The sequence below is a fragment of the Phyllobates terribilis genome, unplaced genomic scaffold, assembly GCF_046119375.1.
Source record: "Phyllobates terribilis strain yellow unplaced genomic scaffold, ASM4611937v1 Scaffold_6734__1_contigs__length_42445, whole genome shotgun sequence".
Taxonomy (NCBI): Eukaryota; Metazoa; Chordata; class Amphibia; order Anura; family Dendrobatidae; genus Phyllobates; species Phyllobates terribilis.
Window position 1 is genome coordinate 10,785 of NW_027369476.1, and position 27,872 is coordinate 38,656.

At 34.6% G+C, this 27,872-nt stretch overlaps 1 protein-coding gene across 1 annotated transcript; it reads left to right on the top strand.

Moving 5' to 3' along the window:
- The first annotated feature begins 22,295 nt into the window (after positions 1–22,295).
- Positions 22,296–24,892, top strand: LOC141251145 (uncharacterized). Its single transcript, XM_073670253.1, has 14 exons — positions 22,296–22,315; positions 22,420–22,531; positions 22,661–22,798; positions 22,900–23,004; positions 23,087–23,170; positions 23,241–23,458; positions 23,529–23,642; positions 23,717–23,773; positions 23,842–23,962; positions 24,048–24,122; positions 24,190–24,225; positions 24,301–24,399; positions 24,481–24,509; positions 24,730–24,892. The coding sequence occupies exons 1-14, from the start codon at positions 22,296–22,298 to the stop codon at positions 24,890–24,892; spliced, it is 1,371 nt and encodes a 456-aa protein (XP_073526354.1).
- The last annotated feature ends 2,980 nt before the right edge of the window (positions 24,893–27,872 follow it).

Genomic DNA, 27,872 nt, shown 5'->3' on the forward strand with positions numbered 1-27,872 from the left:
GATGGTTTTCCGATTGACTTTACAAAAAAAATTGGAAATTTATTTATCCTTCTCTGTTTGAGGATATTAAAGCTTTATTTTACTTGAGACACATCCTCTCACACTGGAATCATTCTTTCATCGTTCTAATTCCCAAAAAAGACACTCCCATTACAATTAATGATTATAGACCTATTGGTCTTTGCAACTCCTCCTATAAGATCATTTCGAAAATATTAGCCAATAGACTAAAAACTATTCTTCCTAAAATTATTTCCCCTTCCAGAGCGGGTTTGTTGAAGGCAGAATTATCCACGATAATATCCTAGAAGTCCATGAAATCTTTCATTCCTTTCATAAACATAACAAAAAGAAAGGCAACATGATGGCTACCAAAATAGATATGGAAAAGGCGTACGACAAGCTGGATTGGATTTTTCTCTTTAAAGTTCTTTCCAAATTTGGATTTTCAGAAAATTGGATCTCTTTGATGAAACAATGTATAACCACCCAGCATATCTCGATCCTCGTTAATAATCAACCAAAGTTTGAATTTTCCCCATCCTGTGGTCTTCGGCAAGGGGACCCATTGTCCCATTCCTTTTTATCATTGCCATGGAATTCTTTGCCAGAGCCATGACTAACTTTGTTGCTCAACCATCTCGCCCTATTGGAATCAATCTTGTCCCCAATGGTTGTTCTATTCCGTTTTTTAGTTTTGCTGATGATACTCTTATTTTTGCGGAAGCGAAAATTCAAAACATAGATTTTATTAAAAAAATTCTTCAACAATTCTCGACGCAGAGCGGTCTCAAGATCAATTACCATAAGAGCTCTATCCAAATTTCTAAAGGTGTCCCAAGTTGCTTCCAAAGATCACTTGCCACGGAAAAAACATCCCTATTACCACAAAATTGGAAAAATACATAGGCATCCCTATAGTGAACAGTCGTGTTAGTAACAATCTTTTCAATGACTATATCTCTAACCTTAAAACACAATTAGATAAATGGAAAGTCAACTCTCTCTCTCAAGCAGGGAGAATCCAATTAATTCAAAGTAATCTCTCTTTGAAACTCAATTACTTGATGCAATGCTTCCTCCTCCCAAAAGGTGTTTGTCTGGACATTGATGACATCCACAATCATTTTTTTTTGGAATAAACAAAATCCGAATTTTGGTCCTTTGATTAGTAGGAATAAAATTTGTGAACCTAAAGCCGAAGGTGGTGTTGGTCTACGTCTAGCTCATGAAAATAATGAAGTACTACAAATGAAATTACTTTCGTCTGACTAACCCAAATTCTCTATGGACAACAATTATTTATGAAAAATATTTAGCCAATTCCGACATTCTAAATATTCAAAAAACAACTTCCTTTTCATGGCAATTTAACCGTCTTCTCTCTATTAGAAACGAATTTAAATCCCCTATTAAATGGGAGATTAGTAATGGTACTAAAATCAAATTTTGGATTGACAAATGACATCCTAAGCTAGATCTGTCCATGTTTTTAGGTTCGAAGTGTAGGAACATTCCTCTCAATCATTTATTGACTCTAGATAGGCAATGGAATTGTGAGATGCTTAATGCTCTTTTCCCTTTCTCTATAGTTGAGAAAATTAATTCAGTTTACATTCCTTCCTTCCCTTCAAAGATAAAATTATTTGGTTTCCTTCCAATGACGGAGAGTTTACTTCTCAATCTTCCTTCCATGCTTCCCGATCTACCAATAATTTCTCTCTCCCGATTAATTTTTGGAAGCTTGAATTCCCTCCTGAAGTTAAGAATTTCATCTAGAAGGCTTGTTCTGATTGCCTTCGGACGTCTGAAAGACTTAACAGATTCTTCCATCGTGTCTATGATCAATTCTCCCTTTGTCATAAAGCTATAGAAACTACTAATCACATCTTTTTTAACTGTTCCTTCACTGTTGATTTATTCCACTGGTTAGAAATGAAAACTGGGAACTCTTACTCTTTGACTTATACAGAGGATTTGTTTACATCTTTCCAGAATTTTATGAATTCTAACACTAATGTTCTTCTTGCCTTCTTAATTTGGTGGAATTTGTGGCAAACTAGAAATAATATTATTTTCAGAAATGAGGATAAACATAGAATTACGTTCTTTCTTAATATCATCGCAACTGCTCTGGCTCAATTTGATCTTTGGAAAAAGAATGAAATTAGAAGCTCACAGTTTAAAGATTCCTTGTCATGCTCTCCAGCGAACAAGCCTTCCAAGTCCCGTAAAGGCTGGCAAAGGCCTCCACGAAACTGGATCAAAGTAAACTTCGATGGTTCCTACAAAGATAATGCTGGATACTCAGCCTATATCATTAGAGATCAATCTGGAAGAATTATCCATGTTGATTCTCGAGAAGTTCAAGCTACGAATGCTCTCCAGGTCGAAGCTTTAGCTGCTCTTGCAAGAGTTAAGGCTGTTGTTGGCTTGGGGTCCCATTTTGTCATCGTTGAAGGCGGCAATCTCACAGTTATAAACTGTTTGAAGCGCACGTGGAAGGTTCCCTGGAAAATCTACCCAATCATTCAAGACATCCACAACTTAAGCTCCACTATCCAGGCGATCAAATTCAATCACATTAAACGTCTTGATAATCAAGCAGCTGATTTTCTCTCTAAATCCAGATGGAATACATCGGTGATTTTGGAAGTGATTAGCAGGTTTTCTTCTACCTCCAGGGTAGACAGACAAGATCTCCTCTACAACCAATTCCCCTACATAGTGTGGGTTTTTTGTAAACATCATTCATTTAGATGATTTAAGCCATCTTCTCTAAAAGATGGGCCTTTGTATTGTTTGTTCCAAAAAAAAAGAAGTTTGTTTTATGAATATCCTAAAACTAATTTTTTTACAAGTTGTTTACATAGCATGAAATTCAAAAAGTATTAGACTTTGAATCAATGTTTATAATTTAATATATTTGAAACTTCAAAGTTTTCTTAGTTTTTTAACAATAAAAAGTTTATAATTTAATATTAAAGCAATTTTCTGTCAGGGTTTAAAAATTTATGAATTTACAACAATTCGATCCTAGATCCCTTGTGATCCTCCTAAATTTCATTTTAATAACCTTGATTAGGGACAAAACTGTTAATTCTGTTAAATATATTACTCGCCTAGTATTAACCTTAACTCTCAGAACTGATAACAAAAATTTGAAATCCACTGTTTACAGTTTTGAAAAATAAATAAATGGAAACTCATAATAAAATTGACCTATCTTCTGCTAATTCTATTTTATTTTGGCAAAAATGTCATTCTTCGATCTGGTATTTAATGATGAGCTATGTCATTGTGAAGTCAAAAGTAGATCATAGTATTATAGACTATATCTTTTAGAAATATTTTAGTTCATCCTAACCTACAAAATCATACGAACTCTTCCTAAACTCCATGGTCTTCTGTATCTTCCCTAATTTAGATGGCAAAGTTCTTCTCCTTACTAAAAAAAAAAAATCTTTCCAAAACTCTAGGCCTCCTGATGTGATAGCGTAAGTTTCAATACTGGCGCTTTTTAATTTGATTGATTCAGATTCGATGGATGATTATATTTAAATAATTTATTTATAGAATAAGGATCCGGTGAAAACAATTGTTATGGTGTGAAGTGCGAACTTTTTCGGGTACACATATAACACACTAATGTTCACATATAATACGCTAATGTTCACATCTAAAGGATAAAAAAATCACCCAGAAAACGTAAAAAAAAAAAAACAGTTCACCATTAATTACAAAAATGTCACCGCGTGGATTCATTAAAAAACCCATCTATTAATCTCAACCCTCCATTTTCTAATCTAATGGCTCAACATGCTTCGCACTTTACACCATAAGGGTTATTTTCACCGGAACTCACCTCTCTATTTATATAATATTAGAGCAATATAAAAAAGAGGTGCGTTCCGGTGAAAACAACTCTTATGGTGTGAAGTGCGAAGCATGTTGAGCCATTAGATTAGAAAATGGAGGGCTGAGATTAAAAGATGAGTTTTTTAATGAATCCACGCGGTGACATTTTTGTAATTAATGGTGAACTGTTTTGTTTTGTTTTTTTACGTTTTCTGGGTGATTTTTTTATCCATTTAGATGTGAACATTAGTGTGTTATATGTGTATCCGAGAAAGTTCGCACTTCACACCATAAGGATTGTTTTCACCGGATCCTTATTCATATAAAAAATAGTATATATATCAACTTCTCGTAGAACCATTTCAGTTTTTCATTAATTTTCAATAATTTTTACACGTGTTAAATTTTGAGAGTATTGTTATTATGAACTATAACCACATGACATTCAATTTGATGGTCATGTGAAACAAATTATACATTTTTTCTTTACTATGATATGACTAAAATATTTTCATTTAATAAAAGGAAACAATGTAGTTTAGAAAACCTTTTACTCTCCATGAGAGAAAAAAACTAGAATCCGATATTACTTTTTTATATTTGATTATAAAATATCCTATAAAGAAAATAGGTAATGACTAAAATAAAAAAATACACAAAATCATAATTATAAGAAAAGTATTATATAAATACAATTACTATTTATTATCTATGAGAAGATAATTAATAATAGTGTGAGTCAGCATTATTTAATTATATATATTCAAAAATTATAATATATCTATAAATTGTTTATTTTAAATATAAAAAATATTAGATTAATTGTATACATGGTGCACGGGTTAAACTAGTTAATACCAGTTTAATATGTGTATCATGCTCGATATTTATCTAATATTTTTATATTTGAGAAAAATAAATTATTGATATTATAGTTATTAAATATAAATAAATTATCATTATTAATAAAAATATATCATACTAAGTCAGAATATAAGTAAATATTTTTCTCCAAAATAATAGTGATACGTTTAAATAATACTTTATTGTTAATCAAGATCTTGGGTATTCTTTATTGGGTTTGAATCTATTAATAAAGCCTCCTAAGTGATAAAAAGGAATAAACTCGGACCGTTGATGGAATGCATTTAATAGCAGGGATTAAACCAGCCAAAACTGTCCACGCATCGGGTTGAGATTCGATGCTTCATAACGCACGCCCTAAATACTCTCCATTCACTCTTCATCTCACTTTTTCACTCACCCTGTCGCATTTCATTGCTCGCACTCTCAACAAGCAACGCCTCCTGTAAAAAATCTTTCGTGGACAACGATTATTCCTTATTCCGATTTCGTTCAAAAAAACAATCCAAAATGTGCGATTGACTACCGGAGATGGTTGGAGGGAGAATCGCGACGAACAAACCAAAAGGTGCGATTTGAAGAAATTTGGTTTAGCCGATTACTTCCAAAATTTCATTTTGATTATACAAGATTTAAATGTTGTTTGTTGTTTTTCTATTTTTAAATGAATTCGTGTACCTATTTTTGCTCATTATTTAGGTGTTATTCGAATTAGGGTGAAATTGTGCATGTTCATCAATATTTGATCGATTATGTTGTTTAAGTTTATTTGAACGCAAATTAGTCAAATGTTCTGATATATAGTTGAGATTACGCAGTATTTAGGTCTAACGATGCAACTATGAGTATTGGTGAACAAGAAATTAGGAGCAAGAAGTTGCATGACCGTACGCATCTTGTGTTCATAGATAAAAAGGTTGTTAGAAGAACCACAAGGTATTGTTCATTCTATTTGTTCACCAGATTTTGTGTATGTTCCTTCTATTTGTTCACTAGATTTTGTGTATTCAAAATTAATATGACAAGTTCATCATGTTACCTAGTTCACTATCTCTTGTTCAATTGTTCACCATAGAGATTTTGATTAAATGCTCAGAATAAGCATGTTCAATATTTATTATAAAACTAAAAGTTTATCAAATGTTCAACAATATAGCACTGAAAGTTCATCATTATAATTCAAATTGTTCATTACAACTAGAATATCAGGCCTGTCTATTTGTTCACCAGATTTTGTATATTTACAAATCACAATGCAAGTTCATCATTATACCTAATACTGTTCAATTTTCATCATAGAGATATTGATTAAATGTTACGAATAAGCATGTTCAATATTTAGTATAACACTAAAGTTCATCAAGTGATCAACAATATAGCACATAAAAGTTCATCATTATAATTAAATTGTTCATCAAACTAGAATATCATAGGGCATGTCTATTTGTTCACTAGATTTTGTATATTTTAAATTCACATGACAAGTTCATCGTTATACCTAATAATGTTCTTTATCTCCTATTGAATTGATCATCATAGAGATGTTGATTAAATGTTCGAAATAAGCATGTTCAACATTTAGTAAAACACTAAAAGTTCATCAAATGTTCAACAATATAGCACAAAAAGTTCATCATTATTATTCAAATTGTTCATCAACTAATTAATTGTTATTCAATGTTCATAATGAGCAGATCTTGTAGAGACTGAAAAGAAGGAAAGGAAGCCGAGAGGCGAGACAAGCAGATACAAAGGCAACGAACCAATGAGCTCACCCAGTGAAAGCATGGGTGTAATAATTGAATTCCCGGTCATGAAGAGCATGAGTTCTCCAATGCTCATTGTTTGGACAATGAGATCAATGAGCTCTTTGCAGAAAAGGTGCGAAAGGGAAGTAGGTTTTGGAGCTTTACAGGATTGGAAAATGGAGAAGTTGCCAGCTAAGATTAGCCATTGGTTGCTTGATAACTACGATACAGTATCTTGCACACTACAACTCAGTACTCATGGGGATAGACATAAGATAACTAAAGATGACATTCATGATTATCTAGGGTTTCTAGTAGGTGGGGGAACAAACTATTTTGAAGAGGAAATTTACAAGTGATGAGGATATAGAATCCCAACCAATGGTTGATGAATTTCGAGGGCAGTTCTAACAGACCGTAAATAAGGAGAGTGGGGAGATGAAGCTTATGGAAGCCTCAAAGATTCACACATCAGATGTTGCTGATATTTTGTTACGTTGTAAGGTCCCATGAGAATGGTTCAAAAGGAACCTAATCATGCTCATACATGCAACACTTATGGACAACCAACTGAATGGCCAGCTAAAACTACAAAATGCTTCACCATGTAAGAGAAACGTCTAAGATTCTGAACACAGATTGGTCCAAGTTAGTGGTCGACACCCTAATCAAGACAAAAGAATCGTTTGATAGAACCAAGAATGTGAGTTTTTTCAGAGGTCCAATTCTACTATTGCATGTACTAGTTCATCTTCAATCTTCTTATTATTCGTGTGTTATACGTACATTGTTCATCAATTGATATAATAAACATAATGTAAATTTCAGCTCATATAATTGTGCTGAGAAATGAAGAGTTGGAGAGGAAATTTCCAATAATAGTGAATTGGGATTCAACATAATTCAAATCAAGGGAGTTGAGGTGATAAAAATAGGAGGATTTGGACGTGGATATGTATGACTTCCACTTGTTAAAAAACTGGAAGACAGACCAGAGACTTCACAATAGAGAGAACATGCAAATGATGATGGAAGCATATTGGTAAGATGTAATGAATGAATTTTGTATATTGTTGTTCATATAATTGTGTTCATGAATGTTCTCTCATTTTTTGCTCAACAGAATTATTGTGTGGTTCATTTAACATACTAGGAAGGTTCGTCAACTCTTAACTACAAGTTTGATAACTATATTCTTGTCATTCATCAGATTCTTGGTAAATTAAATTTTTTTTTTTGCATACAAGGTTTTTCTTGAAGAACACATTGAGGAGGGTAGAGAACTTGCAAAAGGAATAAAAAAGTTCTTGGATAGAATTGAGAATGCTCCAGCACACCTACTCAACAACAGCATGGTCAGGAAAATAAATGAAGCAATAGAGAAAATGTTGAATCTCAGAAGCGACATGGAAAGAGATGAAGAAGACAACAATGATGAAACAGAGACACTAAAACAATTATGGGAGGAAGCTTCTAGGTGTTTAGAAGAAGTTGAAAAAACAATGAAGGCCAAAAAGTCTTATGATGAGAAAGCTACAACATCTAAGGAGGATGTGAACCAACATCATGACGAATCTGATGTGAATGATTTGCCTCATTTCTCTTTGGGCATATTCCCCCCAGTCTCCGGAAGAAACAAATGTAGATGTTCAGAATATCACAAAGATCAAAATAAGGTCTAGGTACGTCGATTTTCCTGTTAGTAACAATATAATATTCTAGTTACATTGATAGTAAAAAAGTGACAGTAATACATGTCTTTTAAAAAATGAAGATTCCCCAAGAAGTTCTAGAGAGAGTCAATCAAACAGATAAACATGAAGATTCTTTGCTTCAAAAACTACATGAAAGGGAGGTTGAAACTGTTAATATGTATTGGTGTGAATACGCTACTGAACAACAAGTATATATGAGTATGAAATAAATATTATGTTGTTAATGTTCGTGATCTTTATTAATATTGTTCATAAAATAAAAAATAACAACATATGTGTCTATGGAAAATGATTTGGAAAAATGATTTTTGGTTCAAAATGATTTTTGAGTAGGAGGTGGAACAAGAAATAGCGCTAGAGGAGAGGAGGATTAGAGAAGAGGAGCAAAGGGTCAATGCAGATGGTCCAAAAGTTGATGAAGCTGGAAATGACAAGGATGAAGAAGGGAAACTAGGAAAGGATAGGGAAAGGTACAAGTAAAATATAAATGTTCATTGTGGATATATCATAATGTATAATAATGTCCATAATCTATTTTCATCTTGTTCATCATTAGTCTATACATTATTCATCAAAATATTAACATGGATTCTGGATAGCACTTACTAGAGATATTACTTTATAAATATTGTTCATCAAATTTCAAGGACAAAAAACAACATAAGTGTGTCTATAGAAAATGATTTGGACAAATGATGTAAACTTATCAACATGATTTGTGAGTAGGGGGTGGAACAAGAACCAATAGCATACGAGGGGGGGGGGGGGTTATAGAAGAGCAGCAAGAGATCAATGAAAAATGTTCAAAAGTTTTAGATGCTGGAAAGGACATGAATGAAGAACAAGGAAGTTAAGAAAGGAAAGGGGAAAATATGCAATAAAATATAAATGTTCATTTTGCCAATTTCTTGAGGAGACACGAGATGGATTTAAAGGCTGATATTATTGCTGATGATAGAAGATTGCCCACCAACAGAGTTCATATAACTTGGAGAGGAGATGAGAACAAGATTGATTGTGGGGTATACTTGATGTGTCACATGGAAACATATTTTGGAGAGCGAATACTGAACTGGAAACCACGTTTGAAGGCCAATGCCAGTAAACAAAATAGAATCTATGCACATCAAATATACCGCAGAAATGATCGCCACAAGATACAACATTATAGCAGGGTCTGACACGGATAAGATTGATTGATATTTGTTGGTTTATGACCTAACTTGATGAAATTTGTTTGTTTATGTGTTGTGTGATGAATTGATGTGGAACTTTGTTGGTTTGTTGGTTTGTGTTGTGTCATGGATTTATGATGAACTTCCTTTGAACTTTGTAGGTTCTTGTGTTGGAAAACTATTATGTCTATGTTTGATTATGACATTCATATATTTGAGCATGGATAGCATTAACTTCATATACTTTGTAGATGTTATGATGTATTGTCAAGTTCAGTCATTACGAATTTGCGCAAGTTTAGTCCATATAGTACCGAGCAATTGGGTGAAAATAGTTATGTTCATCAGAAAAAGAGTAATGTTCACCAAGTATCCTCACGATGTTCATTTAAGTTACGTGTAATGTTAATCACATCGATTTTTAAACTTCAACACAAATATGGAAAACAGAACATATGAAAAAACATAAATCAACACAAGTAAAAAAAGAGTTCATCAATATAGGGTTAAATGTTCAACATAATATTGAAAGATGTTCAATAACCATTCAGAATAAAAACTAGGGTTATTTGCCGAAAACCACCCCTATAATAGGCCATATTCCCCAAAACCACCCCTATATTGGCTAATTGCCGAAAACCACCCCTATAATCACCTCCGTTACCCAAAAACCACCCTCACCCTAGTTCCGTCCATGATTCCGTTAAGTTGGGGGACACGCGCTGTTTAATACCCGAAAACCACCCCTATAATAGGCTATATTCCCCAAAACCACCCCTATATTGGCTAATTGCCGAAAACCACCCCTATGTTTGCTAATTGTCGAAAACCATCCACGTGCATCCTTACCTTATCGTATGCCCAATCTCATCTCATCCTCCCCGCCAAATTCCGGTGTTCGTCGCTGCCTAAAACTCCGACCGCTACGCATAACTCAAATCCTTCGACGACTCAAAGCTCGGTGTCAAAGCCTCACTGACTCCGACTAACCAAACTCCCCCGTATCTTCCACCACCCACACGAAACCCTCCCGGATCTCAACCGTCCCAAACCTCAAGTCACAGTCCCCGTAATCGACCTATCGGGATCGCATGCTGAGGTCGTGGCGCATGTGAGACAGGCAGCCGCCGAATTCGGCTTCTTTCAGGTTCTTAACCACCCAGTCTCGGTGCCGCTAATTGACCGCCTGATAGAGGTCGTGAGGTGTTTCAACGAGGCACCGGCGTCGGAGAAGGCAAAGTATTACACTAGAGCGATGGGGACCGGAGTCTCATTCTCCTCTAATGTCGATTTGTTCATTTCCTAAACCGCGAGTTGGAGGGACACGTTGACTGTTAAACTTGGCCCCAATTTGCCAGATCTCGACCTCATTCCTGAAATCTGCAGGTTCAAATTTCTTAATTGCTCTCTGTTGACCTTTAATTAGTTACGAATTTCGCCAATTGCTTGTAAGGGAAGTGAGTGCTGAGTGGAATTGAGAGGTGTTAAATCTTGGAGAGATTCTGATGGGATGTTATCATAAGGGCTAGGATTGAGCGTCGAGAGGTGGAAGGAGATGACGTGTTTGGAAGCGCGAGTGATGGTGGAGCATTACTATCGACATTGCCCTGAACCGGATTTTACTCTGGGGCCTATTATAGGGGTTCAGGGCTATGTGGATAGTAATTACTCTGGATTTTACCCGGTTCAGGGCTTTGACATTGAGGCCTTTGACACCGAGCTTTGAGTCGTCGAAGGATTTGATTTCTGCGTAACGATCGGAGTTTGAGGCGGCGACGACCATCGGAATTTGGCGGGGAGGATGAGATGAGATTGGGCGTACGATAAGGTAAGGATGCACGTGGATGGTTTTCGGCAATTAGCAAACATAGGGGTGTTTTTCGGCAATTAGCCAATATAGGGATGGTTTTGGGGAATATGGCTTATTACAGGGGTGGTTTTCGGGTATTAAACAACGCGTGTCCCCCAACTTAACGGAATCATGGACGGAACTAGGGTGAGGGTGGTTTTTGGGTAACAGAGGTGATTATAGGGGTGGTTTTCGGCAATTAGCCAATATAGGGGTGGTTTTGGGAAATATGGCCTATTATAGGGGTGGTTTTCGACAAATAACCTAAAAACTATGGAAGAATTGAAACGAACCAGTAAATGAATATGAATGATGTTCACCAACTATATGTTCGACATAATATTGAAAGAATTTTGCCAACTATATGAATGATGTTCACCAACTATATGTTCAATAACCATGCAGAATAAAAACTAAGGAAAACTAAGCATACAAAAAATATAAAATAAAGACAAGTAAGAAAATATTTCATCAGCATAGGCATACATGTGCAACAAAATGTTGTATGATGTTCACCAACTAGACAAAACATATGTTTAAAACAAACCAGTAACTGAATATGACTACATAATATTGGAAGATGTTCACCAAGTACAAAAATCTTTAACGAAGGCTAAAACTCAGCCAGTAATTGAAGAATTAAATGACATGTTGTGCGGTTATGCCCAGGTTTTGAACAAACCGAGCAATTCTTCTTAATCTTGTTCATGTCAGTGCGAACAATCTCTACCGTGATCTTCAAACTACTACTCTTTGGCTTGCCTTTCTTTTTTGTTTGTGGAGGAGGATGGATATCAACACTATAAAAAATGGGCCAAGAACCTTCTCAAATCTGGCTTCTCTAGTCTTTAAAGGAGTCTTGGTGTGCCAAAAAGTATACAACTTGTGCTTTTCCTTCAAACAAGACAACAAGTCTTTCAAATTACTAGATTCATCTTCTATATCATTAACGATACTATGTATCTCGAACATAACTTCATGAACCAAGTTCTTCTTCTCATTCATATCAACAAATTCCTTGAATACCAACCATAAATCTCAAATATCGGCTTCAATGTTGAGCTCTTTGTCCACCGTGGTAAGATATTTTTTCAGGTAACGTGACTTCCAAATGTTTTCCAACACATCTAATAACCAAAATCATATGACAATAATGTAGACCTAATTGTAAGAACTTGTTGCAAGATCATTTGAAATCATCGGTGACTTTAATGTGGTTAATAACAAATACTTTACCAAAACGACCACGAACATGGTAGTAGTAAACATCACTGTTTTTGACAATATCAATGAGAACACAATCATAGGCAGATGACATGATTTGTGTTTGGACATCATCAAACACTGGGATAGTGAACAAATCCACAACAATGTACTTCTCATTTAGTCGGTATGTGCATAAAGGGACGGCGGAGTGGAAGATTCATAATCATTCTTTTGGTGATTGTGTCTCTGGGAATCGATTGCATCCCCAAATTGTAACATAAAGACAACCAGAGAAGATGTGGAGCCAATGAAATGAGAGAAGAAGAAGATTTTGAGATTTAGACCTCAAAGTCGTTCTAAGTAAACCACCCACGTAGAGATTCTTGAAATATGAAGTAATCCATGAATGACGTAAATCAAACATTTTCCTTTAACCATGAATTATTTTGCAGATGGAAGTCTGAAATGATACCATTTCAAAGTTCCTCGAATTCAGTAGGAGGCAACTCATCAATCCAAACAATGGCATTAAATGTGTCCCTAAAGTCTTGAGTTTGATCAGGTTCAACTTTAATCTTCGAAGGTACTTTGAACATTATATGCCACATGAAGAAACGATGGACACTTGAGTGAAAGACTGATTCAACGGGCGACTTAACAACAAAATCTTGATCATTCATGATAATGACAGGTTCATGTCCCGTTGCTTTTTTGAAATGCTCAAACAACCAAACATACGATTCAATGTATTCGTTCAATAGCAAACCAAATGAAAACGTGATCGAGCACTTGTCTTTCTCAAATCCAGTAAATGGAATAAAAACCATGACATACCTATACAAGTCATAAAAAAAGTTAATCAGGAAAAGAAACAATCACACAGTTAACTCTAGTAAAAATGTAATAAAAAATGTTCATCAAACATGTACATAATGTTCATTCAGTTATTACTAATTGTTCATCAAATATGTGTATCGACAAATTTATAACAAAATTTACAATAAAAATTATCTATTTCATCTGTAATTTCTATTAAAATTTACCTGTTTGATCTGTATGTTGCATCAGCAGATACAACATCACCAAAAAATAAAAAGCTTTTACATGCAACCGGACCAGCCCAAAATAAACGAGTAAGTTCGTTAGACTGATTGGCATGGTACTCAAAACAGAATGCGCAACATTTTTCTTTCTTACGCAACATGTTGTCAATTAGCATCTGATCATCACAACCAAACAATGTATGCATTCCGATAATGATTAAAATTCTTGAAATCAATCAAAGAGGCACCCACATTGGCATATGATCCCACATAATTCTTGAACATCTTAAATGCCTTACCAGTACCAACATTGGACTTCATGCAATTCAAAATAAAATTCTCATGATTGGCGTGAGTTTTCAGTGATCCGTAGCAAACTGCCTTTGTGATATATCAACCATACCGTGTATATGGCGTTCCTCAAAAATGTTCACACAATAACCTTGTTTACCAATAAAACGAAGAGCCATCTTGGCAATGCAACCAATCCTTTATGAACACTTCTTCCTCTTGGTTAAATTAGTAGTAGATGATTCCATATGTCCCTGCCTAGTACAACACAAATACTTCCAAATGGGGATTTGCTGCCATCCTTAGCACTGGTGCCAGACGTTATGTGAACTCTGAAACAAACCTCTTTAGCATAACTATTATGAAACATGATTCCATCTTCAAGAGTTGGGAAAACTTGATCAACAAATGGCTTTGAAAAATCTTTGTTGAGTGGTAAGAAGTATTTGGTATTCCAGGAGAAATAGAAACAACACCATTAGGATCAACAATCCTTGTGAAAAAAAGAAAGATGTGCATCAAAATATATATGTTCATCATGTATTACCTGACTATTCATTTTTGAAAAGAAAGATGTACATCAAAAAAAGAAAAATGTTCATCAGAAATAGTTCGTTATTATTGCGACTCGAAATGTTCATCAGAAAATATATATGTTCATCATGTATTACCTAACTGTTCATTGAGAAAAAAGAAAGATGTGCAACTCAAATGTTCATCCAATTTTGAAATGTAGAACAAAAAACAAAGCAAACTCAAAAATCTCACACATGTTCCATACTACAAATCAAGTCAGAGACAGAGCACTTGAATAACATTAAACAAAACACAAAATTTGGGGGACAAAAACAAAACAAAACAAAACAATCAGAAAAATGCAATGTTTGGAGAAAACGAACCTGGATCCATAGAAACCAATCGAAGACTGAGATGATCACACACTGCAAATAGATCGAAGAATACTTGATGCAATGAACACTAACACAACCTATAAATACACACAATAGAAAATCCTCAAACAAAATACGAAATTCATCGAGATTAAGTGAAGAATGGAAATAGAACAGAAAATCATCAAACATAGGCGCATTCTATTGATTTGATCCTCATATATTGAATAAAAAATTAGTCGCCAAATAGAGGCCGGAATTCAGCAAAGAATGGAAAATAGCGCCAAAATTAAGTCCAAAACCGATGAACATCTATTGATTGAGCAAAAGAAAGTAGCATGCAAAGAATATTACCTTACATATTGAAAAAAAATCAGTGAGAGAAATTCAGCGAGAACACACGCGAGAAATTCAGCGAAAGAAAGTAGCAGACGAAGAAATTCAGCGAGAGAAAGTAGCAGGTGATGGGAGGAAAAGGAAAAGGAATGTGGTGAGGAAGAAATGTGCAGTTTGGTTGAAGGAGAACACACGCTCTCTACACGCTCTCTACACGGTCGTGATGAGGAAGAATTTCTAACCCTCGGATTAGCCTAGTTGAATCACAATCAACGGTTCACACACATTCTTATTTATAGATAACATAATATTATTAGAAGATACTTTTCCAACTTTATTTTAGTTATTATTTCTTATTTTTCCTTTACAGATATCTTTATAATCAAATATAAAAGATAATGCTGAATTTTAAATAATGGATTTTTCCTTGTATACAACAAAAGATTTTGTGTTAATATCATAATAGAAAATTGATATTTTTGGAAATAATATAAAATGTATTTCATAAATTAGGATATCTAAACATGAAAATAAATAAAATTATATATATTTTATAAACATGAATAAAATATACATAATAATGAAATCATGATATAAATAAAACAGTTTAGAAAAATATATAGAAAAAATTATAATTAAATATTTTTAGTTATTCGGAAGACATTATGCAGTTCTATCAAAAAATGAAAAGTAAAATCAAAGATTATTTGTTAGTATGATTCTTTATTTTTTAACTTTTGTTTGTAAATCAATTAATAATTATTATATGATATTATATATATTCAAACTCTTTATATGGTAAAAGTTTCATGAAAAATAGGGAAATAGTTAAAATAATAATATTTTAATATATAATCTAGTTGATAAAACATATATGAAAGTCATGTAAATGGTACATTGAATAGAAAAAATACAATATATAAGAATAATTAGATAAATATGAAAATAAAAATGATAATGTGGCTTTAATAATAGTTATACAGATAGATAGTTTGCTTTAGATTCGGTTTTCATTGTATGCCATTGTAGTCCTAATAACTTTCCTAGTTTATCTAATATTGTGTACTTGAAATTTTGAGCTTTAGTAGACTCTAGTTTAACCCACGTTTCAAGCATGAGATTGATTTAATATTTCTATATTTAAGTAAAATAATTTATTAATAATATAATTATTACATAGATATAAATAAATAATGCTAATAAAATATATTATATTGAGTCAGAATATAATTAAGTATCTTTCTCATAAATAATTAAAAAAACGTGAGTGTGTTCTAGTAATCTTTACTTGTCATCTGTGATTCTATGTATTCTTTTTTGTGACCACTTACTATTTTTTCTCATAGGATGTCTTTATAATCAAATTTAAAAAATAATGTTGGATTTCTAATATTGCATGATTTTTTCTCATATGAAACATAAGATTTGGTTTCAAGTTAAATCCAAAAATGATATTCTAGAAAATATTACATAATGTCTTGCATACAGAGTTGGTGAAAATTGAGTGTTAAAAGCAAGTTGAGTGAGGGAGCGTAGTAAGTTGTGAGACGCCTGAGTAGATCAAGTAGAAAGACAAGAGAGATAGAGGAAAGAAAGAGAGTTGAGAGTGGGAGAAGTGAGATTATTGTTTATAGAGTCGGCCCGAGTATCCACGCACAATGATCTCCCTAACGAGTAGCACCCACCGTTCTACACAGCCGGTCATCAGTGAAGATTTGATTGGCCGCGCACAACCGATCGACACCCGCCTCTTAGCTAGCGACGCCTGTCGTTTTGTCCTGTTCGAGTGGTTTGTCGTTTTTCTGCACTCTAGTACTCTCCCATGCTTTACTGATTCGTATCCCCATCTTTTCCGATGTTACATTGCGAGCACCCATCACCACAGTACCCAGATTATTCACCACCGTTCCTTACCAGTAAGTGTAACGGTATCTCTCTGTTCCCCCCTTATTCTTCATATTTGTATGATTTTCACATTGAAGACAATGTTATTTGAAGTGTGGGGGAGTAAATTGTATTTGCTATGTTATTTCTTTTAAAGAATAAAAAAGCATAGAAATGGAAAAAAAGACAAAAATTAAATCCCTGGATGAGTCGAAAATCCTTCGATGCGCTCAAGCAAAAAGCAAGTACTCTGGCGGGTAATAGGCTGGGCAAAATAATGATTTTGAGAGGATTGTGAGGTGTGGTGAGATAAAAACATGAAATGAGAGTGTTAAAGGAAACACCAGATAGGGTGCTTAAGCAAGATTAAAGTGAAAAGAATTTGAATGTCTTAGGATATTTGGATTCACATTTGGCACCAGAGACATAAGAGTTGGAGTATTATCTCTTGGTGGATTTTTTGAGCTTTATTGATGTATTTTTGAGGTTCTTGACTATATTTTTTCTTTGGAGATTTTTGGTACACATCTTTGATGGTATGGAGTAGATTCTAGAATTAAATTTAGTTTTCTAGAGTTTGATGCATATTATTGTGGTTGTGATATGCAAATATTTTCTTAGGAATTGATGGTTGACTTTGTGTATGGTTGTGGATTCAAATTATTTAGTGATTTAGGTCATTATAAAGAGTTTGGATTAGACTTGATGAGGAGATGATGATGGTTTTTCTTTTGTTAATTTTTATTTTATTTTATGATCTATGATCATTATTGCTATATGGTTACGTGAGTTCTATTGATGATATTTTTTTTGTGATAATATTTTGTGAGTTGAGCGTTATATGATGTATGAGAGTTTAGATTATAGTGTATTAGGTTGGGTCGGTTAGGGGCTGAACCTATTGTATGTTCTGATTATGTTGAGCGACTTTGCACTTGGGTTTCTACTATGGTTTGTGTTGACAGATGAGTGGTAGTCTGATTCCACATGGGATGAGTAAAGTTAAGTGTGGGGGAGTTTTATGTATACGTCTATGACGTGTCTTTATGCATAGATTTAGCATGTTTTTAGTATGATTATGAGCTGTGTTAGCGTGTACTTGGCCGGTTGGCCCGTATCACTTTTTGTCCATGTATACCCTATTATGAAGATATTGAAGGCTTTGCAAGAAAAAGGAGACGAAGAGTTGAAGACTGATGCCATGTTGATGATTCACTAGAGAAGATGAAAGGAGTCAAAGAATGATTGATCGGTGACCGCATGTATCCTAGTGGGCACCACCTATCGAGACACATGAAGATTTTTGGATTTGATCATCGGCGAATGCCTAAGCACCAGCGGAGGTTGCCGATCACACACACAAGGTACACGAGAGATTTCCTTATTTTCTATTTTTCCAAATTTCTTTTAAACTTTTGAGTTTCCGTTTATTAGACCTCCATTTTATTTATGATTATTTGTATTTTAGGATAGATGTTTACCTTTGTAAGAGGCTTTATGTATATATTGGGTTTTTCCAACCTAATTATACAGGGAGAGATAACATTGTTCACAAAGCATTCTTTCTAGAACTTGTTCTTCGTATTCGGTATGTTGAACTAATTTCCAAATACTTAGTAAAGTAAATTTGAAGTTTCAGCAGTTTATTGATGTGAACTTATCCAATTTCTACCTATGCGAAAGTTATTTTCTTGTCTCTTGAATTAAATGATTTATTGATTGAATTCTAGGTTGATCATCTAGGATTGGTTTAGTTTATCATATTGCTAGGATAGTTTGTATCAGATTGAATATTCTATTCCTTTGAAGCAACTACTCTGTACTAGTATCTGATTGAACTAGTCTGTAGTAAAGACACTCGAATAGTGGACTAGCTTGGTGATGGTTGATCTTTGCTACAATCATATCCTGTGTAATCCTTTCTTATTACCTCTATTAGTTTGAATCATTGATGATTTCATGGTTACCTAAGGTAGATAGGATTAGAATATTTGGGTTGAGGTTCTAATTAATTACGAATATGAATAGGAACAACTTGCATGGAAGACATAGTCTTTGCTATTGAATACCGAAATGATACTTTACTGAGAGCTTTCTTATCATATTACATCAATTGTTTAGTTTTTTTTTCTAGTGATAGTTTCAATACAAATCCTTCTTTTTGTGTTACTTGGATTTGCACGATTGAAATTGCGTTGATAATAAATAATAAAAATAAGCCTCATGTGGATTTGGCTTGGAGTTCCTCTTTTATCCATTTCTTAGTTTCATGGATTGTTTAGTATTTTTTAGACTTAACCCCATATCTATTCACAACTCGTGTTTGGCTGATGTAACGACTGGTCAAATGCTTGTTATCACCTGGATGCGCCGACGACCCTCATTCATTTGCTTCGGGATTTCTCGACGAGAAGCCACATAAGGAAAATGCTACGTCCTCCTTTCTACTGGTCAGATTTCTTCTCTTCTACTTTCTCACAATGGATTCATCTTAAACTTTTGCAGGAGAAAGAGGAGAAGAGGAATTGGGTCGGGATCTTCACTACAGCAATATGGCACATTTAAAAATGAAGGAATGAGCGCGTTAAGAGAGAGGAATTCAAGGGAGATAAGGCCAACTTCATCACGTGCATGAACATGGAGTACGGGAGGCTTGGATTCCCGGACGCGTGATAAGTAACCGTCCTAGACAAGAGACCATGGTGAGCTAAATCAAGCCATCCCGGGATGGATCAAGTTGAATACCGACGATTCGGTGATCGATGATGTTGTTCATGATTGCGAGGGTAGGTGGATTGGGGGGCTTCCTCCACAACATCTGGTCGTGTTTAGTTCCGAAGGAGGAATCTTGGGGAGTTATCTCCTACTTTAGGTTTGCATGGTCAAAGAGGTACATGAGGATTACTTGGAAACTGATTCGACTATTGTTTGTCAGTTTTTAGGTAAACCTGTGAATCGTTGTCACCTTCTCTCTAGGCAGAAGGCTATATTTTTAGGAACTGATATTGCTAGTTCCGACATGTGTTTAGGGAGCCCAAACGAGTCGCTGACTCTTTGACATCCCTAGCTTTTGATTGCAATTTAGGTGTCACTTTTCTTGAATTTTTGTAGAAGGATTTTGACTCTTATTGATTACTGCATTAGGGGACTAGGTTACAACCCGCTTTACATTGTTGTAACCCAACTTTTTATATCATTAACATATTAGCGGAGAATGCCGTCTCTTTCTAACAAAAGTATGTTGGGAAAATAAGTATTGTATTTGATAAAAATAAAGTGTATTCATAAAAGATAAAATGAATATATAAATTTAAAAAAAAAATGGAAAGTAGAAAGAATTTTTTTGGTACACTCTATCAGGAAAGGAAATGCTATATAATAAAACTGAGAAGTATATGAATTTAATTTAGGATTCGATAAAAATTTCTGCCTTAATAAAAAGATAACGCATTTACCTTTTCAATTAAAACAGTTGAAACATGCTATAATAGATTATATTTGTTTCTACCTTTAGCTAAATGTGTACTTTAATTACTTGATTGTCTTCATGGTATCATTCTATGTGATCTTATATATATGAAAAACATAGAATTCCTTATTTAAAAAAAAAAACAAGATTAACAAATAACCTACCATTTCAAGCTGCAAAAACTAATGATGGCCAATATCACATTCGTATCCTCCAAATATTTACGTATATCGCATTCATATCATCCAAATATTTATGTACCATTTCAAACAAACAAACGAAAAAATTATCATTACTATGACTTGTCAAAAATTATCCGAACCGAAAAGCAGCTTGACCAATCCCAACCGGTCGTAAACCAAACAGATAATTATCATTACGGGTTTCTTTGAAAAGTATATTTGTAAAGAGGGTTATTTTTTATAAGGTGATTTTTAATTGTAAATTTGTTTGATTAAAAGATATATTTTTTTATAAAAAATGTGTATTTTTTAATAAGTTAGAGTATGAAAAAAAAAATTAATTATATGTTTTTCAAAAATAAAAAAATATCTATTTAAAATAAAATACTTATAAATAATAAATAGAATGTGCCAACGGATCGTAGATCAAACCCGGCCGATATGAAAATTTATGATTTATCAACGAGCGTGTATTATCGGAAAAAAAATTATTGATTCTTTTTTTGAAAGGAAAAAAATAATATTTTTTTAAGTATATTTGGAAATTATAAATGGAAATGACCAGTCCAGTCTTCCTGGTCGTCTTTAGCGTTTCTCTTCCCATTTGCAAATTCCCCGCCGGCGAACACTCCGCCAGTTTTCTGCCACTCTCAACCAAACTCATTCCCTCCGATCATTTCACCGACGATCTTCGAAACCATTTCATTTCCTTCAACATTTAAAGAAGAAGTTTATCTCTCTTCATCTCCGGCTTCCTAACCACGTTCGTGCTGACGGATGCATTGTTTTCTTGCCGAATTCAAAATTCTCCTTGTGGATTATTCTCGTTTTCTCGCAAATTTTCTGCCTATCGAACTCTACTTCCCAAGCCACGCTGCGATAATGCCGAGTACTTAGGTATGGAGTTTCTGTATACATTTTCACTCCGTGCTTGAGTTCACTCTTCATCTTTCAGTTACGTTTTTTTGTTGTTTATAAGGGAGCTTTGTTTTGATATTTTCTGATTACGAATGTAGAGGGAGCTTTGTTTTTCGTGATTAATTCTGCAAAATAAACTATAAAATTTTGTTAAACTCGAAGTAAATTTCTGTAAATCTAGAAGGCGTTTGTCGATTTTGTTCGTGTTTTCAACATAACTTTACGTTGAGTAAAAAGCATTTGTGATAGCTCGTATCCAACTTTGATCTCCGAACTTCTGTGTTTCACTTCAGGAAATTTGCAATTTTAGTCGCTTATTTGTCCAGTTTCTGTAAAGACAACAATGGAGGATTGGTTGTAGAACTAGAACATGATTAATTTGTATGAGTGTAGTTTTTCTGAAGGAATGCCTTTGGCTCTTGATATGCATATTTTGCGTTTCTGTAGCAATTTTGTAGGCTGATAACATTCGTTTGATTAGAGAACCTTCAGTTGGAGGCTGTGGTATGTACATGAATTATATGATCCATGTGGATATTGTTATCATTCTTCTTTCAGCACATACCTTTTGAAAATAGCTAGATTAAAGACTTATATCCCAAATTGGTGATGTAAATATCAGAGTTTGATTTTATTTCTTTGTTTGTCATTCCTCTTTAAGGAAGAAGAAAACCTCATCATGAAAATGCAATATATAGCATCTTTATTAAGAAAAAAATCAACATCTGATCTTTTAGTTACTGCAGTTATGTATGTTGAAGTGTGGGCAATTTTATGTTTTTCATGGATTATTCTGCTATTGCAGGCATTGATGGGTGATTTATGTAGGCGCTCAATCTGGATATAAAACATCATATTGTAACCACCATGGGAAGTACTGGTCACAGGTTTGGAACTTCTGGAACCCTATGCTTAATTTCCAAGTGGTATATTGTTTTTTAGATTGCTAGTTTTACATAAAATTCACGTTTATGTGGCATGTAAAATGCAGTAAATCCAGCAAAAAACGTAATGATCTGATGAAACTTTTCGTTGTGGCGTTACTCGGAATAGTTTGTGGCTTTTCACTGGGAATGAATTTTCGAATGCGACAATCAGCCACGGTATGTAGATTTCATATGTTCTTCTTTCTAGTTGTCCTTTTTCTGTTCTAAATCTCCTCCAAATCCAATCATATTATTTTCATTAAAACTGGTATCATTATGTTTTGATCATTACTACGAAAACTGCAGCGAAATCATTTAGCAAATATTCTTCCTGATCAAAATGTGATCCAAATTGAAAGTAAAAGGTCAACAACAGAACTGAAGCATAACGATACACTAAAGGTATGTCGTGGAAATGTTGTGTTTCTTCCCAAAGATGAATCAGTGGCTGATTATTGAAACAATAGCAACATGTTTTTTCTTAATGTATATTCTTGACTTGTTTTAGTCTGATCTTACTAATCTATTATGCAATTTGATTGAAGATTTGGATCCCATCCAATCCGAGAGGCGCAGAAAGTCTGCCACCGCGCATTATTGTAGCAGAATCAGATTTTCATCTTCACAGGCTATGGGGTGATCCTAGTGAGGTAAGAATATGTTGCTTGACATGGTCTAAAATTGTAGATTATATATCATTTCATGTTTTTGTCCTCTTATTCTACTTTACAGGACTTACCAAGCAAGCCCAAGTATCTTGTAGCTTTTACAGTTGGTCGTGCTCAGAAGAATAATATTGACTTAGCCGTAAAAAAGGTTAATATCTTTTCTCCTTGCTTATGTCTTTGCTTATCTCATCAGTTTGTGTGCTTCTATTATGCTGTAGTTCTCAGAGAACTTCACTATCGTCCTCTTCCATTATGACGGAGGAATGACTGAATGGGAAGAGTTTGAGTGGTCAAAGAGAGCTATCCATGTGAGCGCTGTGAAACAAACGAAATGGTGGTTTGCAAAGCGGTTCCTTCATCCTGATATTGTGGCGCCTTATGACTACATTTTTATTTGGGATGAAGACTTGGGAGTCGAGCATTTTGACGCTGAAGAGTAAGAATCCTTGAATAAATGCTTCTAAGATTGTGTCTGTTAATGATTGTTTATCATGTTTCTGATTTAGATACATCAAGATCGTTAAAAAGCATGGGTTGGAGATTTCACAGCCTGGGTTGGACCCTGAAAGTGGAATAATGTGGGAAATGACCCGAAGAAGAGATGGCCAGGAAATTCACAAGTAAGAACAGCACAACTAAACATTAATCTATTGTGTCATCTACTGATTTTCTTGTATTTCTCGAACTCTATTAGACAGACTGAGGAGAAACCTGGGTGGTGCTCAGACCCTTACAAACCACCGTGTGCAGGGTAATGCTCCGAATACGATATTATTCATATCTTCATTAAACAAACTTAAGGTTGTTGTTTAACTGCAGATTTGTAGAGATTATGGCTCCAGTGTTTTCTCGGGATGCTTGGCGCTGTGCATGGCATATGGTACAGAATGACTTGGTTCATGGATGGGGCCTTGACTTAGCACTTGGAAACTGCGCCCAGGTTCTTAATCACATACCATACATGACATTACTCCTTGTATCGGTATGTTCTAATCAGGATATATGATTGATGGTTTATATAACAGCCTGCAAACATGAAGGTAGGAGTTGTAGATGCTCAGTGGATCGTTCATCAACGCGTTCCTTCTTTAGGAGACCAGGTAAAGCCTGAAAATCTGGTGTCAGTGTCAGTCTATTCTTTCTTAACAACTTTCTGTTGAAATTCAGGGAGAAGGGAAAGATGGGCAACCGGCATGGCAAGGGGTAACTTTTTCTTATGAGAAAATCACAATTTTGAAGCTTTTGTATGCTAATCCATGGATGTGTTTTGATTTGCAGGTGAGGAAGAGATGTCACCTGGAATGGAAGATGTTTCAGAAGCGGATGGAGGATGCCGAAAAGGATTACTTGAAGACCACGGAATTTGACAACTTTACAGTTGGATGATATATATATAAACGGTAATACTAGTCTAGCTAGGCATTGCACAACAAGGGTTGATTTCTCTTGTTGACATAGGAATTTGGAGTATTCATATACGTGAAGATGTAATTTGATATGACAGTTACCAATACAAGAAATAAATTGAACCACACATTTTAATGCAATCTTCATTTATTTACTATAGATATTAAGATATAATAGTTATAAGTCTAAGATAATTAAATAACTTTTTTTTCAAGGAAGATTGTGAATTTCTAGATCTATTGCTTTTGCATACCCTCGTCTTATTCGTTTGTTGGTCGTTATATAATCTTCTATGAAAAGATCTACTGTTTTCACAAGTTTTCAGAAGGAACATTATAATCTGATTCATCACTGTAAACTAATGATTAATATCCACCGTAAAACCAAACCTTCTCCGAAGAGAGGACTCAACACCACCCATCAGAACATGGAAGTGAACCACACTCATAAGACTAGTGATTAATATCCACCCTAAAACCAACCTCCTCTGAAAAAAGGACTCAACACCGCCCATCAGAAAATGGAACTGAACCACGCCCATAAGACTAGTGATATTAATATCCACTGTAAAACCAACCCTCCTTCGAAGAGAGGATTCAACACCACCCATCAAAAGATAGAACTGAACCACACCCATAAAAGGTAACTGAATACCATTCACCATAAAAAATAACATTTTATAAATTAATAAAACTATAAGCTTGGACTCATCATCAACATAGTAGTCGATGATACCTCCTCTAATCAAGAAGATCGGGCGAATACTGATTCGTATGTAAAGAGAGTTTCAGAAGAGAGGGTAGAAGACCACCGTTACTTCCATCTTCGTTAAGCCAAGATCAGATAGATACTTCCTTGTGGTCGGTTACAAACTGCAGTAGTAAAACGGCGTCGTTAGGTAGAATGAAGGAGATCCGGGAAAATGAAGAAAGAAAAGGGGTAAGGTGGCGGGAGAGTAGATCTGAGTGGCCACGTGGCATAATGGAGAGGTCAGACGTGTCAGTTTCTTGTGTAAATTAACCACGTAGGCCTAGGGATAAGCCTGCCTTTTTGTATCCCGAGGAAGGAGGAGGGAGAGAGCAGAAGAGAGGGTTTTTTGTGTGTTGGTGGAATGGGACTATCGAGTTTCCCGAGCCCAGCAGAAGGGATGCTTGTAGTGATGAACACCGTCTTGTCAGTGGCAAACGTGGCGAGATCAGTTCTGGGCGGCTTAGAAGACCAAACCGGCGGGAAGAGCAGGCCTATCTCGATCACCCAGTTCAAGTCAGGTGCGGTGGAGGAATGCAGCGTCTGCCTCAACAGATTCGAACCCGGGGAGCAAGTGAGCGAGCTGTTATCGTGCAACCATTTCTTCCATACCAAGTGCTTGGATAAATGGTTTCATCATCATCACCTCTCAACTTGTCCACTCTGCAGGTCCATTTATTAATCACAGAAATCATGCCAAGCTATACAACAACAACCTACTATCAAGTTTTTTTAGCCGTTAATTTGCACTTGTTGTTATCCACCACTATGGCGATGTGTTTCTCCTGCTACCTGCTTGTGTAATCGAGGCAGAGTAAACACATCACCAAAACCAAGAATAAGAAACAAGGGAAAACAACAGCTTTTTCTGATGCAAATCCGTTCAACTTAAAGTTTGTGGTTTTAAGATTCATACCGTATGTGTTTCATGCATTGGCCGTGTGATTAGAGCAATCAGCATTAACGTTCGTATGATGAATTTCATTTCTAATTGTTGGTGACTTCAATGCTTACTATCACCTGATCATAAATGTGAGTCTCATTCCTTTCAACCGCCTTTAGAGACTGCTTTGACTTTACTAATGACTTCGGTCTCTTGAATGTACTCCTACAGTTTCCAGTTTACTTGGACTAGGGCTCTGTTTAATAAAGTGTATTTATTATTTATAAAGACTTTATTTTAAATAAGTATTTTTTGTTATGTTTGAAAAACGTGTAATTAATTAAGTTTTGTTTTATCTTTCATTCTCTAATTTATTTATAAAAAATACACATTTTTTTAATAAAATGTACATTTTAACCAGACATATAATTAAAACTCTCTTTATAAATACTAATAAATTTTTTTATAAATACGATGCCTAACAAACCCTAGATTTAGGGATCCTTCTCGTTCATCTTAAAATGACTTGACCGCGCCTTTGCACAGCCATGCTTGTTCCATTTAAGCTTATCGTCTACTTTTTACAACTTCTGACTACTGTTGAGTTGCATTATATTACAACTCGGTAGTTTCCCACGTTTTAGGAAGTACCATTTCAGGTTTGAGAACGCGTGACATGGATAACTACATCAATATAATTAAAAGAGAGTGGACATACAACTCCAGTTCAAATACTAAACAGAATCGAAAAATCCAAATAGAATAAAAACTGAAAGTCAACAGAAGTTGACCCGAAAATCGATCCGATCATATTGGATCAGTTCGATTAAAGAGCTTGTTCGTTGAAGTCCATTATAATATATATTTTTAATTATGAGATTTTTCTGAAAATGTTATTTGACTACTACATATTACAATGTCATTCTTTTACACGTTCTTTTACATTTTTGACACGAAATTTAAAATTTAAAAAATATTTATTACAAATAATCTTAATTATGTGATTTAGATGAACGGATCCAAAATTCAAATAGATTCAAACTCCCATGACATTCTCAACTATGTATGCCTACGGTGTTGTATTACAATAATAACATATGAATATAAACTTCAAAAAATAATCAGACCTGGTGAAGGTATTATTAGTTGTTGAAAAGAATAGTGAACTTCTGATAAAGAAACACAATGTAAGGTCTACTGGTTCCACAATGATTCCTGAAGTAAACGATATAAACAAAGAGTTCCCTGATGAAAACACCAATGATTACAAGGTAAAACATAATCATTGACTGCGATCGCGACCGAAGAAACCGCGGAGTTTTTCCTTGGTAGAGGAGGTCATGGCTATGTCAGAGGGCGTAATCAAGGATACAACAAATGCTATGATAACCACCATGGCTACAAAGGCAACAAGGAGATGGAATGCTAAAGGTCCAGGCGGGGTAAACAGGGCTTTCCCATAAATCCAAATTCACGTGTTATAGATGTGGTATGATTGGTCATTCGTTAATGGTATGTTGTACAACTTCATACTCAGTGAATCTATACCAGATTGAGAAGGGAAAAGAAAAGGCAACTGAGATAAATTATATCGAGAATGTTGGCAATTTTCAACATGTCAAATATGGTTACCCCTCTATATTTTTTAACCAAGAAGGGGTTACTAGTTCGTCCCTCAACCTTGACAATGATAGTGGATATATTTTTGAAGGCTTGAACTAGCCTCAAAGTGTCTATGCCACTTCTCATGATACAATATTATCTAATATTTTTCTATTTCTATTAAAAAACTAAGCATAATATGACCTATTTG

Excerpts from the sequence above, each read along its gene's own strand:
- LOC141251145 (XM_073670253.1), top strand. The coding sequence starts at position 22,296 with ATGGGAAGTACTGGTCACAG. Across the intron at positions 22,316-22,419 it reads ATGGGAAGTACTGGTCACAG|TAAATCCAGCAAAAAACGTA; the intron begins GTTTGGAACTTC and ends TGTAAAATGCAG. Across the intron at positions 22,532-22,660 it reads GAATGCGACAATCAGCCACG|CGAAATCATTTAGCAAATAT; the intron begins GTATGTAGATTT and ends CGAAAACTGCAG.